This window comes from Athene cunicularia (genome assembly GCF_003259725.1).
Source record: "Athene cunicularia isolate RWA chromosome 2 unlocalized genomic scaffold, athCun1 chr2_part1, whole genome shotgun sequence".
NCBI lineage: Eukaryota > Metazoa > Chordata > Aves > Strigiformes > Strigidae > Athene > Athene cunicularia.
The window spans coordinates 91,457,610-91,474,685 of record NW_020799095.1 but is presented as its reverse complement, the minus strand read 5'-3'; the positions used below and the strand labels follow the sequence as shown (position 1 = coordinate 91,474,685).

The following is a 17,076-nucleotide window of genomic DNA, read 5'->3' as shown; positions in this document are numbered from 1 at the left end:
TCATTTCTATTGTAAGGCAAGGCTTAGGATGTGAGAGACGGCCTCGGTAGAACCAGTATATGTCTAACCATATCCCACTCTAAATACCAGCTATGTTTTCTTCATCTTTTGATAAGTATGTAGGAGTGTACTTATTAAACATTCCCACCAAGGCAAAATGCTGTTATTCACATGTTTCTCCTTTGAGAGCAAGAATGGGAGAACAAATTGTCTGTGTTCATTATTAATCATATAGCTGAATGTGATTCTGGGTTAGTACAGTTCTGCATAGGTTAGAATACGGTGTTGACCTGTCACTTGAGAAGAGAGGTGGATTTAAGCAAGGAACACACAAGTTCTCTGTACCACTAGGAAGGGAGACTGTTGTGGGGAAAAAAGGAAAAGATTTCCACCATGCCTCTGTGGTTTTCATTCTCTCTCACAGGCTGGCCATGGTTTTAGTGTGACTTAAGGAGATCTCTGTTAAGCTCCTGGGAATTAAACCCTCTTGCCAGACAGCAGGGGAATAACATCACAGAGGGATTCCTCAGTTCTTGGATCCCAGATAAATTCCATCCCTGGTGTTGACTGAGAAGAAGATGGAAAGGATGCCTTTGTCCTTGTCTTAACTCTGAATATTTTGACTCTTGTAACTGATTATTTTTTCAAGTATAATGCATTATTTATAGCAAAAGTGTATTGAGCTGTCTGTTGTAGTTGACCAAGTTATGTTATATTGCCTACCTAATCTTAATCAGAAGATAATTGATTATTCATTTACCTGGTACAATATACATCTAAGGTTCTGTAAACAAATATCTGCCTTATAAAAATGAATTTTAATTTTTCTTTTAAGACCCAGGCACCGCTTTGGGGTGATCAACAATATAACATGAATGACACCAGGCACCAGTCTCTATTCTTTGTCAGTCTGCCAGAGCTACAAAAACTCTGTGCCACTACAGTAACACTGAGTTCTCAGATACCAGAAACTGAGACAAGGAGTAAACAGATAAAGATTTGCAGGTAAAGAATTCTGAGGGTTATTATTTTCAGAAGTTCTTGATGGTTGTTATTCAAAGATTTTATTAGCAGTACTAGAATTAACTGTAATAAAACCAGCAAAATTCTTATCAGCAGCAAACAGTATAAAATAGTTCAGAATAGGGTGGGGTTTTTTTGTGGGGGACTTGCTGGCTATTGGGGAAAAAACCCCACATATATATTTTCAGTGTCATCAGCTAAAACTAACAAGGCCACCTACTTCAAATTAATAAATAGTTAAAATTAATCCGTGTTCATATGCAAAGTTGGGATGCTTTATGTCAGTTGAGACTGAGTGAAAAGAATACTCAGAAAGCCTATATAAGCTCCTTAGGGTTCACCAAGCAGTATGTCGCTCCCTTTAATAGGAAAGGGGAGAAATTAGAAATTCTGTGAAAAGGAACACTTTTGGAGAGTTCCAAACATGCCAAAGGCTCGTAGTCTTTGTCTTAAACCACTATGGGTAGGTTAAGAGCAAGTAACTTGGACTGCTCCAATATATTATACTGAGCCACTGCAAACCACTTAGAAGTGGAATGTATTACGTTTGCAGAAGATGAGGAAAATATATTTAAGATGAGAAAATCAGGTACAGAAAAGTATTTTTAAATTTTTTCTCACTTTTTTTTTTTAATAGAAAGTTATTATTCCTGCATCAAGACATCCTTTCTGCACCTGTTATTGGAACACTAAATCAAATTTCAGTTCTAATGGCGGTCAGTATCACTGTGTAAATAGGTTTATCTAGTTACATACTGTTGCGGATGAGCGGAATGCACCTCACTCAAAAGAGAGAAGCAGCAATATGGTTTATTGAGGTAAAATAATAATTTGACAGAGTTCAGTAAGTTTGATAAGCTTTAACAGTGATTTGGCAAGTTTCACTACATTTGATGGCAAGGTTTATTAATTACTGCATGGAAGAAACATACAAAAGATAATTGAGTTAGAATGACTCACACGGAGGAGAGAGGCACAAAGAGTAAAGAGGACCCTCCTGTTGAGTCTTGAGGTTGAGAGTGGACTCCCTTGCTTTCTAAACTCCTTTTTGGAGCCTAGGTGTGGCTGGATCCAGTCTTAATCTCAGATTTGGTCAACAGTTCATGTCTAATGGAGTTACCCATACAATGTTTATAATGTCTGAGTAGTTACATGGATTAGTAACGCTTCTTAGTATTAATTCGGCATGCTATCAGTCACTTACTGAGGATCTGTCATGGGTAAGGGATCTCTCTGCCTTGGGTAAAGAAGGGTCTCTTAGTCTCAGGTAAGGAATCTCTAACCTCTAGAGGTGTCCCTGCTCATGGGGAAAGTTACCTGGCATGCAGGCCAGCTGCTGTTCAGGGAGAGCTCAAATTGGGCCCATCCTGATTTTGGTATTTATAGGGTGCAGTAGTTGGCTGCTAGTCATTAGTATTAGACAAGACAGATGTCTTTGGTTTAGCTCTGATATCTTGTTCTGTACTTTGTTTATCTTGTACTTTTGAGTTTCAAAAACACATTTTGAAATATTTTTCAAGACACCTTCACTCCCTCGTACATAAGCCAGGGGCTTTCCAGCTCACAAGTTCACCCCAAGGACGTGAGACCTGTTGCTTCTTGGTCAGCCTGAACCAAAGTACAGCTAGGAGTCAAGCGTATCCATCACACATACATGCATGGTTCTCTAAGAAGTGTTTTGTTTGAGGATCAAGAGTAATTAAAATTATGTAATTTATAGCAGACCTATTTTTGTGCATTAGTAATATAGATGGCAGCTTATGTCTTCTACGCTTGATGAAATGGCCTTTTCAGATAGTGAACATTTTGTGGAACAGAATGGACTCAGTTGGTAAGATGCCACCCAATTCACAATGAGAGCAGTAGCATCAAAGTTCTGCGATTTTGTTTTGGGCAGTCTTTTGCTTGGTTGTTAATGTGTCTTTAGCTGAGATTACACTATGCCTGAACTAATTTTAGCTATCATTCTCCCTTACAATACAGGATATGGTGTTTGCTTTAACTACTCCTTAGCATGATTTTCTTAGGCAAAGTCACTGAAGGACCAGAATTTAATTTATGATTTACTAAAAGACTCCTTAACTTCAGATACTTGACCTTTTTTTATTCTTTATTTTTAGATACCATTTTACAAATCAGGAATATGTCAAGCCTACGTAGAGAAACAAGGAGCTACCGTAAGTGCTGAAATATGTCACAGCTCTTAGGACTGTTACACTTGTCTGCCATTGCTGTTGCCACAGATGAGTATTTTTCATAGGACATACAATTTGCACTACAGGAGCCAAGTTTCAGGTTAGAAAAGTTTGTGCCATAGCCAAAATGTCTCTTATGATGAATCTGGGTATAGTAAGTATATTTTGTCAGAGTTAAAAGTTTTAAGAAGTTCCTGGACAATTCCACTAGAGCTTTCTGCTGGAGTGGTTTCCTAATCCTGCTCAGGGGCGTTGGGCTTCAACCTCGAGGCAATGACAGACCTGTCCTTTGGGCCAAAGACTTGCAGCTTTCCTGCTGGTGTCACCCCCTCTGCGTGTGCCCTGCAGGTGCCACTGATGAGGGTGTTCAGACAGCTGAACTGTCTCCCCATTCACATTTTGGGTTTACCCAGACTGCATAGGACAGTCTCAGAGAAACAAAATAAAATCAGAGATGGAACCCGTGAGCTTAACAGCTGATCTATTTTTAGATCATTATGTGTATACTTTGCTATTATGCAATGTTTGTGGATTTTCTGAATGTATGTGTGGACGCACATAAATTGCTGAGTCAAAAGACTGATTGTAATTGAAGGCAGTAGCTCTCATGATTTATTTGCACAGCCATTTGGGTGTATTTTTCTTTGTCGCAAGAAGTGTACATGCATATCTGGATTAGTAAGACATATACTGTTCAAATATGCTTACCTTACAAAGCTGCTTTATGTTGATATGTTTAACTGAACTGTCATGGTTAGATTTTCCAACACCAGCAGATTAGTAGTACGAAATATATTTAGTAACCATGAGCTGCAAGCAGATCCCTCAGCATCTCATTAGAAACATCCTCCTGGAGGTGTATTAGTTAACTGGGTTTAACCAGTTTTAATTAATTTCTTCTTCCCGAGTAATGCTGTCACCAGAAAGCTATGCAGGACAGGCAAGCAGTCAGGCAAGTATTACTGCTGGGTGAACAAAGCTACATCATCTGTTGTTCGTGTGATTGTAAGAAAATGTCTCTGGTCTTGAGTTTGACAGCAGAGTTAATGTATGTAAACTTTGGATGTTGTGCCTATTGTCTGAAAAGAGATGCATATCTAGTAAAGTATTCCATATAGTTCAATTAATCTTTTCTCCAAGACTATTATTAGCCCCATGAAAACATTAAATGAATTGTAGTGCACCTTACTGTGATGACGCATGAAATCTAAATGCCTACATCAAATACTGTGCTGACCTCTTCTTGCCAAGTAGATGAAAAGTAAAAATGTAACATACTAGCACTTGGCTTCGAGATGCAGTAGCAGTAACTTTGATTAAATTTTGAGTGAAGCCTTTAAAAAAAATCTGTTAAATTATTAATAATGTATTTTTCTTTTCTCACTGATGTTATTAGCTGGAAGCACCGCAAGCAGTGAGTCCAGCCATTCTCCAGACCTGCCTCTCCTACACACTTACAGCCAGACTTGCACCTGTATGGAACAAGGCTGGTCATCTCTTGGTGCAAGGTATTTAACTGACCTGTTCAGGGATCAAGCATTTAGTTTTCAGTGGTTTAGTGTTGCATTTTTCTTCGATAATTTAATTTCCATCATTATTTCATTCAGTTATCCTATGTTTTTTTTTCTTTGATTACATTTCTATTGTTGCTTTGTCCAAGTTCAGTGATTTAAGTTAACCATCTCAATTGACCTATCATTCACTTTTTCATCTTCCTCCTCATCTTTGTAACAGATCAAATAATTATTTCAACTGAACGTAGCGTATCAAATTAATAATTTCCAAACCAAATATTGCTGGACAGTAAATGCTTTCTAAAACTTGGTCCTGTTTTTCAGATTCACACTTTCATCAGTGGCACTTCTGCACATGGGTTGCGTGCATAGAGTGTTTTTCTGTCAAACCATCTCCTCCTACCAAGTTCTGTCTTTCTAGATGGTAGTTCCTTTGTCTGACATCCCTCTACTAACTCCTGTGTAGGACATATGTGAATTACCAAAGTATGGAAAAACAGATGTGTTTCAGCTACTGTGTGTGCTGTTATTAAGTAGAGCAATTGTATAGATGATTCCAAATATACATTGAGAAAAGTGTGTATGTTATTGTCTTATTTCCAGTCACAATATTAACAGGATCTTGTTTTCATTCTCTTCAAAATATATAAATCTCTGAGTGAAAACAACCTATGAGGAATAGCATCTAGAAGTAGTGGGGTAGCTGTTAAAAAACTGATTTTAACGAAAGATGTTGACTAACAGCAATATGACCCTGGTACATGCAGCTTGTCTAACCATATATGTTGCTAAAGCTGGGCAAAACTGATGATATATGGTAAAATATATAGTAATACTACACAGATTTGCTGTTGAACCTGTGATATTTATGAACTGTTAGTCAATTAGAAATAGTTCTATGTATAAATTCCTTACTGGGAGGAAAAAATCATGTATAACTTGCTGTCCACTAATATACCTTCATATATTTTTCTTTTTTATACAAGATGTTAATGAATCAGTGGAAAGTTAATTGATAGAGGAGTTTTCCTCTCCTTAAAAGGAAAAAACCTTTCAGAATTCATGACACACACAAACAAAACTGTGTGATTTCTCTTTTTTTTTTTTCCCTAAAGACATTAGGCATATGATTTAGAAAATAATGTCTATCTATTTTATTTATTAAGGAAAAGATTTTTTGTCTCATTCAGGAAGGCAAAATGCTGTTGGTAAGTACAATATTCTGTTAATAGTAAACTTGTGAGAGCAAGGGATAGTTATGTGCTTTCATACTGCCATGATCTCGGAATTACCAACACAATGTCTTTATGTTTTTCATTCTCTCAAAATCCACTTGATAGCAGATGATGTTCTGTATGTAATAGTTGTCAGCTCAACTGCACTTTTGAAAAATTACTCACAAAACCCCTAAATTTTTCTACTATTAATCTACAGCTATAGATTGAAATTTGCCATTTAAAAATTGTGATTATTGAAATTAAGTGCCCTTGCCTCAAATTATGAGTCTTGCAAGTGATGTGAAAGTTCCATAACAGCAGATAAGAAAATGAGCTAAAGTGACTGTCCTGTGTGTACTATGTTTGCTGTTCACAAAAGTTGAGTCACAAAGCATTGCAAAAATTATGCAGTAATACTCTTATACCAGTATAAAAGTTAAAGATTACATCTGGGGATATTGAAGCCTAAATTTGTAACAGGGACATATGTTGAGGAACATTATACATCCAGTCCCTGTGCTACAGCTTGCTCATGGCTGTGTGAATATTCTGGAGATGTGTCAATAACTGCTTGCCTTGCTCATATAGTCTTTCCTATTGACCACTTCTGGATTCGGAATGCTGGGCTAGAGGACTCACTACAGTCAATGGTTATAAGAACCACATTTGCTTTGAAAATGGGTGTTTCTGTATCAAGGATATCAGTATCAAGCATCCAGTTGCATGGGCAGCCATGAGTTCCTAGGGAGGTGTACTGTATGGATGGTAATTCATTACTATTTTAATTTTTCACAGTTAAATGCACATAATTTTAATTTCTATGCTGAGGAAGACTAGACTTTTGATTTTCAAATGCAGCATTTTGACTAACAATTATTTAAAATAAATATTTGATTTAGCTTTCTGTCTAACAGGTGAACTGTAGTTCAAAACAGGGCTTTGTACTTTGTTTTTGTTTTAGTTTTAGACCTCAGTGTAACAGAGAGACAGCTTTGCATCAGTGTGGAAGCTTGCTCAATTCGGTTGCCACCCCCTGAGGTATAAAGCAGTTAGATTTTCTAGGACTGTATTTGTCTTACTAATCTTCATCTTCTTTTCTGTTAGGTGACTTGCAAATAGCATGATGGGGTGTCACGCCCCGCTCAGACAAGGGGGACAAGTGACTCAGATTTGCAAATCCCCAAATGGAGCGGACAACAAGTCTCCAACTTCAAGCATTTATTAACTACCCACAATGTACTAATTGAACACACAATAATTGTCTAAGTACATAGCAAGTTGTGGCAAGCAATATAATATGCCTTGCATTTCTCAATGGAAAAAGGAAAAGAGGGAGATAGAGGGAATGGGGGAATACAGATCACCGGTCTGGGCTCCTGCGCTGATCCCACCAGCGAGGGTTCCAGGAGGAGACCGTCTTTTTCGCTGGCATCCGTCTTCTTCACTTCACTGCTCTCTCCAGGCAGCTGGGGGGCAGAGAGAGAGAGAGAGAGAGAGAGAGAGAGAATGAGAGAGAGAGCCCTTTCTTCCCCCCTTTGATTTATACCCAGTTTCCTTGGGTCTGTCCCCTAGGTCGACCCACATATAGCTACGTATCCCATGTACAGGGAGGGGTAAGGTGTTTCCTGGGATGATGTAATTAGCATGATCATGTCAGCCCTTGTTAGCATATTGAGGGGTGTTAACTTTAATATGCATTTCATGGATAATGAAGCAAAGTTCATTCACTGGACACATGGCCCTTGAAATTTGCCCATGTGCCCCAGAGGAGAGCCGTCCTGTCTCCACAGGGCTCTCTCCCCCGGCTGCATCGGGCAGCGTTACCAGCTTCGACCTCCACAGAATGCACCCTGTGACTCAGAGTTTTGTCTTGCGAGTGCATGAGGCATTTCTTCAATCAGCCTCAGTTTTTACTTTCCCAGGTTGTTTTTCTTAGTTTCTCACAGGCCTGGTTTCTCATCTCTCACATGGGGATAGAAGAGCTTATTTCTGATTGCATTATGACAGTAATATTCATTGACTATGCATTTGTTATCAGTGCATAACAGCCATATTATAGATATATTGATGCATTCTAGCAAGCATTGTAAAATTGAGATTCTAGGCTAATTAAGAGGCTTTTAAAAAATGCTAACAGAATACAGTAGTGAAGTGTCTTTATGATTCTCCATTTCCTACTGGCAGTGTTTTCTAGGCGGCTTTCACTCTCTCACTGTAATACATAGATGGTTTTGAGTAACATCTTGAAAGTGAAGCTACAGATAAGTTGTCAGCACTAAGTCCCTGTATATAGTTATTCTGGAATCTGCTTAATTTTCTATACAGCTTCCAAAATATGGGAGCAGCCTCGACTATGCTACTTGTAAGCATAATTAATAAATTGTTTAAGAAATCATGGTTGAGGTTGAAACATTACTATCACTTGTGACAGTCATGTCACCTTTGTTGAATATGTCCATACATACAGGGCCATATTTGCCAGACTTGCTGGTTTCTTCCAGAATAAGTATTTTTGATCCAATCTCTTCTTTCTTATAAGAATAGGATTCTTCTCTGAATCAGAAGTTGGGCAGCATAAACATTAAAGCTATGGATAGGAATCCAGTTCAAAAATGACACAAAGCGATGATAGAAGTGATCATGATGTGGCTTCGTTATTAATTTGATCAGTTTAATACTTTTCTAAAACAAATGTCCAGATTTTCTTGTCAGTGAAGAAATGCAAATCCTGGTAGACCATAGAGAGAGAAAATGAATCTCAAATCTAAGTGTTTGATTTGTCCCTACAGTCAAATTTTTTCACATTGTGAAAATGTGCGGTGTTTTTTTACTTCTCACAGGGTGAAACTATGCGTCCCATTAATTCTGCTGCTTGGATCTTTGCAGCTGGTCAGGCAGGATGGTGTACACAGTTACTAGGCTGTCAAACATGGGTTTCTGATTTGAGCTTCAAAAAATGTGCATGGACGCAAGACAGTTTGAGAAATTCCTTCTGTACTCTTACTAATTAAAACATTTCAAATAAAGTTTAAATTTCACTGATTTAAATAACCTTTAAACCTTGTACTTGCATAACTTGGAAGTGTAGGCTCTAACATAAGATAGCGTGCAGTTTGATAATGGGAATATCTTATGAAATAATCCGTCTGTGAAAGCTGATAGAATAATAATAATGTATAAACTTCAGTGTATTGTGATACACAACTATTTCTAAAAATTTTAATTTTATACTGCTGTAGAAATATTTGCTAATAACTTTTTTTTTTTCTCTGTTTTAAGTTGGGAGATTTTGATATTTCAGCAAACACCTTAAAGCTTTTTGACAGCAATGAAAATACAGTTATTCACCACCATTCCATATTAAGTAACTGGTGCTATGTTTTGCCAAGGTAGGAGTTTGTTTACATTTCAGCAGAAACAAATATTTCCTGGAATGTTTGCCATACAAATTGTGAATTTGATACTAGTGATAGGAACACTTCTGTTTTACACCCTGTTTCATGTTCAGGAATCTTTGATTTTTACTTTTATGGTCTTAGTGTTAACGTAAAATGAGTAAAATTAACCAGTAAACCAAAAAAGACACATTTAACTATTATTTCAATTTTAGTAATCTCTCTGCTATTTCTGTGATAAGCAAGAGAGTTAATTTTTCTCAAATATAATTTTAGCAGAAGGTACCAATTTAAAGAAAAAAAATATTTCTACCTTTGCCACAAAGTATTTCTATTTTCACTAATGGTTTTTATCATAAAAATATGAGAAGAAATGATACATTTGCTTTTGTTCTGCATTTACTGGTAGTATTACAGACAAGAGAATAGACTTGCAGGTGCCAAGTTATTTTCCGTATTTCAGGAAATATTGCTATTGTTCTGTCATAAACTTCTGAGCTAAAGATATTAGTCTGCAAAACATAAAAATAATACATAAATACTTTCAGTGACAAAAATAAGATTTACTTTTTTTCCCTAAAAGCCCAGTATATTTTCAGCTGAGATTTATGACACCCTTTCTAAGCATCCCTTCTTTACCTATGCACAGCATGAAAATGGGTCAGATCATAAACATCAGCCACATAATTCCTCCAGAATCTCCTTTCCGTTCATATGAAGAATTACAGATGCACTGGAAGAATCTGGTAAGAAACAATATACACTGCTTTCATTTTCCCCTCCCTTTTTTGTACCTATCAAATTTGTATTTGTAATACATGTTTGTGGTTTTTTAAAGTATGGATATATTCTTCCAGAGGATCTCAAAGAGCCAAAAGTATACGTCAGTGTTTACTTCAAGCCAATAGGGGAAAGGTTCTTTACGTATCCTTTCAGAATTTTTTTGTTGCATTTCCTCTACTACACTTATAACAATGATCTAAATTTTCATTTTTGAATACGACACACTTTTTTCTTCCGTAATTTCATAGAAGTCGGTGGAGAATTGTTTCACTAGACAAGTTGGAACAAAATATTTAGTCAAGGCTCTGTCCTAGTATTGAATAATAGTAAGTCTAATAGAACAGTTTGCTTCACAACTTCTGTAAACATGATAATGCCACTCTAAATGGTGATGTAAAAGGAAGAGTTTAATTCCTGTAAAAATATCACCAACAAATATTCGTTTTAAAGATAATTTTCCTGCTAGGAAAGGCTAGACTGAGAATCACTTGTATTGAGTAATCTTTACTGTGGTAGGCCAGCATGGTATAGTCGTGTTGGAGTCCTGTAACTTTATAAACTTTAGTCCCTTAAGAAAGTAAGTGCTTCTTTAACATTTTGAAAAAGCTTTAGACATGTTCACGCTTTCTTCTCAATTATGATGGTTCATAATTGTAGAAATGTAAAGAAACTTGTTATATATCCCTGAACACTTATTTAGATACCCTTTAAGTTGCATTCGAAGTCAGCCAGTGCAGTATTTCCCTAGAACAGATTCAGAAAGTGTCTTGAAGTCTTTTCTTTCTGACATGAAGCGTAATCTTTCACATATATGTGGATTTCCAGTAAAGATGACAAGTAAAGCACTTTATGCTACACAGGAACTCTCCAGGGCTCCGGTGCGTATAAGGTTTTTTTCTAAACATATTAATAGCATGTACTTTGTTCATGGTATGAAGTGATCTTTGTCATATTCAGAACACAGTAAGAGCGTAAAACTCTGCTTTTCACAACAAAGAACTATCAGTCATGTAACTTTTAATGAAATGTATCATTAAATATTATATTGCTATTTGCCATTGTTATGTTGCTGTTCACATCACAAATACAATAAAAAATTGGACTTATCCATTGATATGAATATTTGCAATTCTATAGATGGTATTTTACAGTTGGATATCCAGAACTTTCTCAAACCTCTTCCATAATAATAATAATAATAATAATAATAATAAAAACCAATAACTTTTTTTTTTTTAATTATTATTACAATTTATTTTTAAAAACAAACCAAGAAAAATATCAAGTTCTGTGGACTTACTGATATAAAAACACTCAAGCTGTAAGATTTACTCCATGGTTGGTGATGGAAAGGAGGCAAGCAATCAAAACTACTTTAATTTGAGACTGTGACAAAAGCTGTGACTCAAAATTTCTTTGGTAGTAGTGTGTGAAAGAAGAAATGAAGTAAGTAATTCTGAACAAAAAATAGTGACAGAAATTGGAGAGATTCTAAAATACTATAATCCTCTTCCAGAAAGTAGTTCCTGTTTATGTCTCTTCAGTGATCAAAGCTAGAATGGCTCTTCTTTGTCATCTGCAGTTTTTATAGACATCCAAACTGTCTTTTGCTCAGAATACATATGCTCTTAGAAGTCTTAAGAGATGAGGAGCCCTGTCAGTCAAACTCTCTGCAAACCCCCTCAGAAGGGGAGGCATTACCTAGTGGGAAAGCACTAAACCAGGATAATGGCTGTAATTTAAGTCTTTCCTTCTGAGAAACACGATATTCCTGCATCGTTTATAAACAAAGACTTGTGGGGAGAGAAAACAAATCTTCATTTATAGTGACAACAAAACATTGTTTAAAAATATATTTCATTCTAATTCAAAACAGGGAAATGCATGGTTTTACATTGTGATGTATATTGAGTTGATACCATATAGTAATGCATTAGGTGGCACTATCAGATTTTTAAATCCAGTTTATTCAGTTTAGTAACTCTTGTATTGCAGGAAATAAAATCTAAGCATATGAAGCTGGCTGGTGAGATGATTTGTGTAGTATCTCTAACGCAGACTCCCCCAAAGAAACAGACTTTGCCTAGAATTTCTTCACCATGCAGTATGGAAAACAGCCACTGGATGGAGCGTTTGATCAAAGAGCCAGAAACACACACTTTTTCCAGCACGTCTAAGGATACGGAAAAGGTTAGCATTGAAGCAGCTGAAAAATCTATGAGTAACAGGCAAATACCGGGAGTACCAGAGTTACCAGTTGTGAAATCTTTAGGAATGCCTGTAAATTCAGCCTTTGAACTCCCCCCCGCAAAAGTCAGCAAAATTATACCGATTTTCAAAGGAAAGTTAATGCAAATGAATGGAAAGATCACAAATCAAATGGATGGGAAGAAAAGAGAACATGCTGACAGACATTCACCAAGAAAAATTATGGGTGTTTCATATTCTATGCTGCCTGCATGCAAGTCCAGCATAACTCAGGTTTACAAACCCGTTCAAAATATGTTAATTAAAAATCCTACTCATAGCAGCATACTTCAGGTAACGAATGCAAAAACATACACAAAACATGGTATACCTGTATTTCAGTGGAAAAGAGAGTCTGGTGGACAAATGGCTAATTCCGATTTTTCTGATAACTCAGCTTCAGGTGGGAATTCAAGTGAAGTCAATCACAAAAAGGCAAATTCTCCTTCCTTTCTTAAGAATGTTGGGTCAGCACTTCAGAAATCAAGCATCAATCTGAGTCTGAATACATATCCATCTCCTACTTCCAGTGCAAGAAGGGAAAAAAAGTTTGCAAGTCAAAATACCATGCAAGTTTGTGAGAAACAACACCAGTCAAAAAAAATACCTTTGCAGATTTGTAACTTAGACACTGAAATGACAAATTTTGGCTTATCACAGCAACAGACAAAGAGATCAAATGAAGGAGCAGGGTTAAATATTCATGAATCTGTCTTAAATGATACCATGTGTATTGCCAAAAATGAAGAAAATAAAGCAGCATGCCATTCTAAGGACTACAGTGCTACGACAACCAGTCATCATTCCAAATCGAACTTTGAACAGGTATGGCTCATTCTCCCTGGTTCTCACAGATTCAGGCTATTCTAAAACAATGTTAAGCAGTAAAGAGCATGACTTTCATCATGTTCTACCATCATTCTTAATATAGTTTAAAATTTCTACCATATAAGTTAATGTTAGCCACCCACTGCTGCTATTTTTATGAAAGGGATGCTGATCTACTGTGATGTCTGAGATATACACTTTCTTTATTTGGGACTTTTAAGGTGGGATAATTAGTTTTCCTTTCTTTATGACAGTTTATCAGTTTATCAAGGTTTGTGTGAGATTAACATGGTGAAATTTTCAGTGTTCAGTCAGTCTTCATATGAAACCAGACTAATGAACATCTCCTAGAAGGAATCACAAACCTCATCTATCGCTGCCGTGTGTGTAAGGCATTGTGCTGTTAGACAAACATGGAAGTTTTGCAAATACAAGTTTAATTACAGTTTCTCTAAAAGCACAAGTTGCAAAAGGAAGAGTTCCTACTGGGCATAAGGAAAAACAATTTTCAGAGTGAGAGTGGTTAAGTACTGAAATAAGTTGCACAGAGAGGTTGTAGAGTTGTTACCCTTTCAGGTTCTCAAAACTTGACTGGATAGGGCCCAAAGCAATGTGATCTATCTTTGAATTTAGTTCTGGATTGAGTAAAAGTTATGATTAGATGACAGCTTGAGATACTTTACAACCTACATTTTCTATGATTCTGTCTGCCTATCAATAAAATATATAGCTGAGCTGATTTCAGTGCAATTTTTATGAGGATGATATCCCACAGGTTTGGCACATGGATGAAATGTGCTGTGCTTATCAATTTTTTCACCCATAAAATGTAATCTGGTAGGTTATTTCAACTTTGTGTTATGAGGGCACCTTTTGAGAAAGTAGGTCATTTTAACAAGTAGAAAAATGCTGAATCTTTTTTGCTAATGTGGGTATAAACGTCTATACTTTAAGGTGCTTATAGGGAATGAGTATCTGACATGTGAAACACTGACCTCAAAACTGACTTCGTCAATCAAGGAGAGCAACATGGAAGCATCTGTAAAGAAAGGTTGTGCCAGAAGAAGGCAGGTAAAAAACCCTCACACATACATCCCTTAATCCAGGCTACAAGGACCTGAAGTTTAAGATAAAAAATAAATTTTTAATTTTTCATTTTAGCATGTTCCACTTAAAACAGGGAGACCAAGAAATCCTAGCCTTAACCAGTGTAAAATTAACCTTAACCATTGGTTATGTTATTGTTACTTCAACTGTGCATTTAAAATATTTGTCTCCTGCAAAAGATACTACTAAAATGAAAATGTTTAATGATGTTACTTAATGTAAATATGTTTCTGATTCTACAGAAAACAGTTTTATCCTGCCCAATATAACTATGGGCATTTTCAGTGGCTCTGTAAGCGTCTCATCTTAAGTTCTTGAATTCAGCAATGTCCTGTAGAAATTAGTTCCAAAAGCCTATTGGTAACTGAGAGTTTTTAAAAGTTACATTCTCTTAATTATTTAATATATTTGTTGTTATTGCATTACTAGATGGGGTCAGCAGCAGCAATTAGATATGTTCCTCATAATTATTATTTTTTGTAATACTTTTTCCTCTGGATGCTGCTTTAATGATAGTAGTGTGTACTTTGAAATTACTCTTCAAAATATTTTTTCATTATTCTTAAATATTGCCTTTGTCTACCACTGGGCTACACTTCTGTTTCTAAATATCAGATCTTTAAAACTCAGTGGTATCTTCCATCTTCTTCTCCTTAGAACCACATTCTCTACCCAGAAATCAGGCCCATTAGAAGGAACGGGTCCCAAGTCTCACTACAATTGTATCTTCTTACACAAATATGTATGCATTATTTCAGCTAACAGCCAGCTGAAAGCACTGTCCAGTGCTGTACAATAAGTTCAGAACAAGCCAGGAGGAAAAGTTGCCTGCATTTAACACAACACAACACCCTTTTCACCCAGGTTCCGTTGCCTTTTATTTTTCATTTCAAGCATGACCATCTGAGGTCTCGTTACCCATGGTTGATCTGAAGTGCCTTTGCCTAGTCACATGCTGCAATATATAAATTTACCTCGTCAACACATTCATCAACTGTTGATTAAGACCTTGAGAACATGTATCCATAATTCAGATTCTTCCATTTAATTTGCATTTGTTGACATTAAATTTTATCTGTCATTTTTTCTTTTGTTATGCTTTTCAAGCCAACTACAAGACAATTCTATAACTTTTAATGGCAATTAAAAGAGTACAGCCTGTGCTGTCTGTGCAGCTCAGAAGGGGCGGGTAGAGCAGCCTCAGGGGCCTGCTGGAGGAACACACTCCTACCCTGGAGCTCAGGCTGCAGCAGGGAAGAGGGGAGTTGGTGTGGGAAACACCAGCCCAGCTGCTCTGAGCTGTCCCCAACCAACTGCAGCTGGAAAAGGCCACAACTGAGTCTGTAGTTACCGGCCCAGCACTGCAGCGCTACAGCAGTAGAGTCAGGAGTCAGTCTCACAAAGAAGAAAAGAACAGCAACTAAAAATAACTGTGGTTATAAGAATAACACCCCCTGGGGTCTGAGTACTGCAGGGAGACTTCCACCATGGTACAGATTAAGTGCTGAAGTCCTTTGCCTGCCACTGGGAATGGCTCAGCCACACTAGGGCTCATGAGCATGGAGCTAACTCTACACCTGGGGCAGATGGACAAGCGGAGATCTTGTAGCTGATCTGGCAGCACTGCGGGGATGGGGAAAGGGGCGCCAACCTGTCCTAGTCATGAGGCCCACGTGCCTGGGGATGCCATTCCTCTCTCTCCAAGCAGGCTGTGAGTAGCACAGGTACTGGCCTGAGCCATGCAAGCTACTTTTGGGAAGCGGCAGGCAACAGCAAGTTCTGTCTGCCAGCCACACTGCTAGTGCAGCACTGCAACTGCTAGAGCCAGGTGAGGTGGAAGCACAGCTCTAGGGAAGCTTCAGTTGGAGTCTCAGAACAGGAGAGGAACCTGTCTATTAACTGGGGTAGGGATGGACTCTCCAGTGCTCATTAGTCTGCTTCCTCCTCTCTCCAGATTAAAATACTGTGGTTCTGAATGAGGATGCTGCTAAACACTTCTCTGAAGCTTTTGTCATTATCTCAAGTTTGGACACCAAAAATGATCAGCTGGCTTTGAAAATCTTGGTTGCCAGCATATAAAAGGGAATATTCAAAATAGTTCTCATTTTAATTATCTACCCACTGTACATATAAACATACTTTACACTGATGTTGGAAAATAGAAACTTTATTAATTACTTCTTGTATCATTCAACTAAACATTTCACTCAGAAACAACTTTTCAGTTGAGCTGTTAGCTTAGTATTTCTGCTTTGTTTGCTTTACTGTTTTTTGCTTTTTTTTTTTGTTTCGTTGTTTTTTGTTAGCAGAAGGAAGAAGGTTATTCAAAGTTAAAGAAAGCCAAAAGAAGTAAGCCTTCTATTTAGTATGTTCTGGAGTACTGAAAGAAAACTCAGGGTATGCTTATTACAAATTTGAAATATTTTTCTTTATTAAAATAATATCATGTCTGTAATAGTTCCTGCCCTTTTGAATCATAATCATATCAGCTGTCTCCAAAGGAATACACTTTACTAAACAAATGGCTTCTACAGCAAAATAACGAGGTATCAGAACCTAAGATTCTTGGGTTTGTTGGACACTAGCAAATAAAGCTTTGTGCTTTCTTGGTTAAACAAACAACATTAAATACAAAGGCATGTTGTACTTAGTAGAATTTAGAATTTGGCTAAAATTTGTGTTTTGATTGGCCAATTTTTCTTTTAGACTAAAATAAACCTGTTTTTTATGCTTCTGAGTTTCTTTTAAATCTGAGCTGAAGTTAAAA

General features: G+C 36.9%; 1 protein-coding gene across 1 annotated transcript; it reads left to right on the top strand.

The window, feature by feature from the left end:
• Positions 1-871: 871 nt before the first annotated feature.
• C2H18orf63 (chromosome 2 C18orf63 homolog) lies at positions 872-16,675 on the top strand. The gene is made up of 13 exons (XM_026843315.1): positions 872-1,005; positions 1,661-1,739; positions 3,144-3,200; positions 4,615-4,726; positions 5,899-5,940; positions 6,911-6,987; positions 9,229-9,338; positions 9,994-10,090; positions 10,183-10,268; positions 10,828-11,005; positions 12,123-13,199; positions 14,157-14,273; positions 16,619-16,675. Exons 1-13 carry the CDS (start codon positions 872-874, stop codon positions 16,673-16,675), a joined length of 2,223 nt encoding a protein of 740 aa, XP_026699116.1.
• Positions 16,676-17,076: the final 401 nt, after the last annotated feature.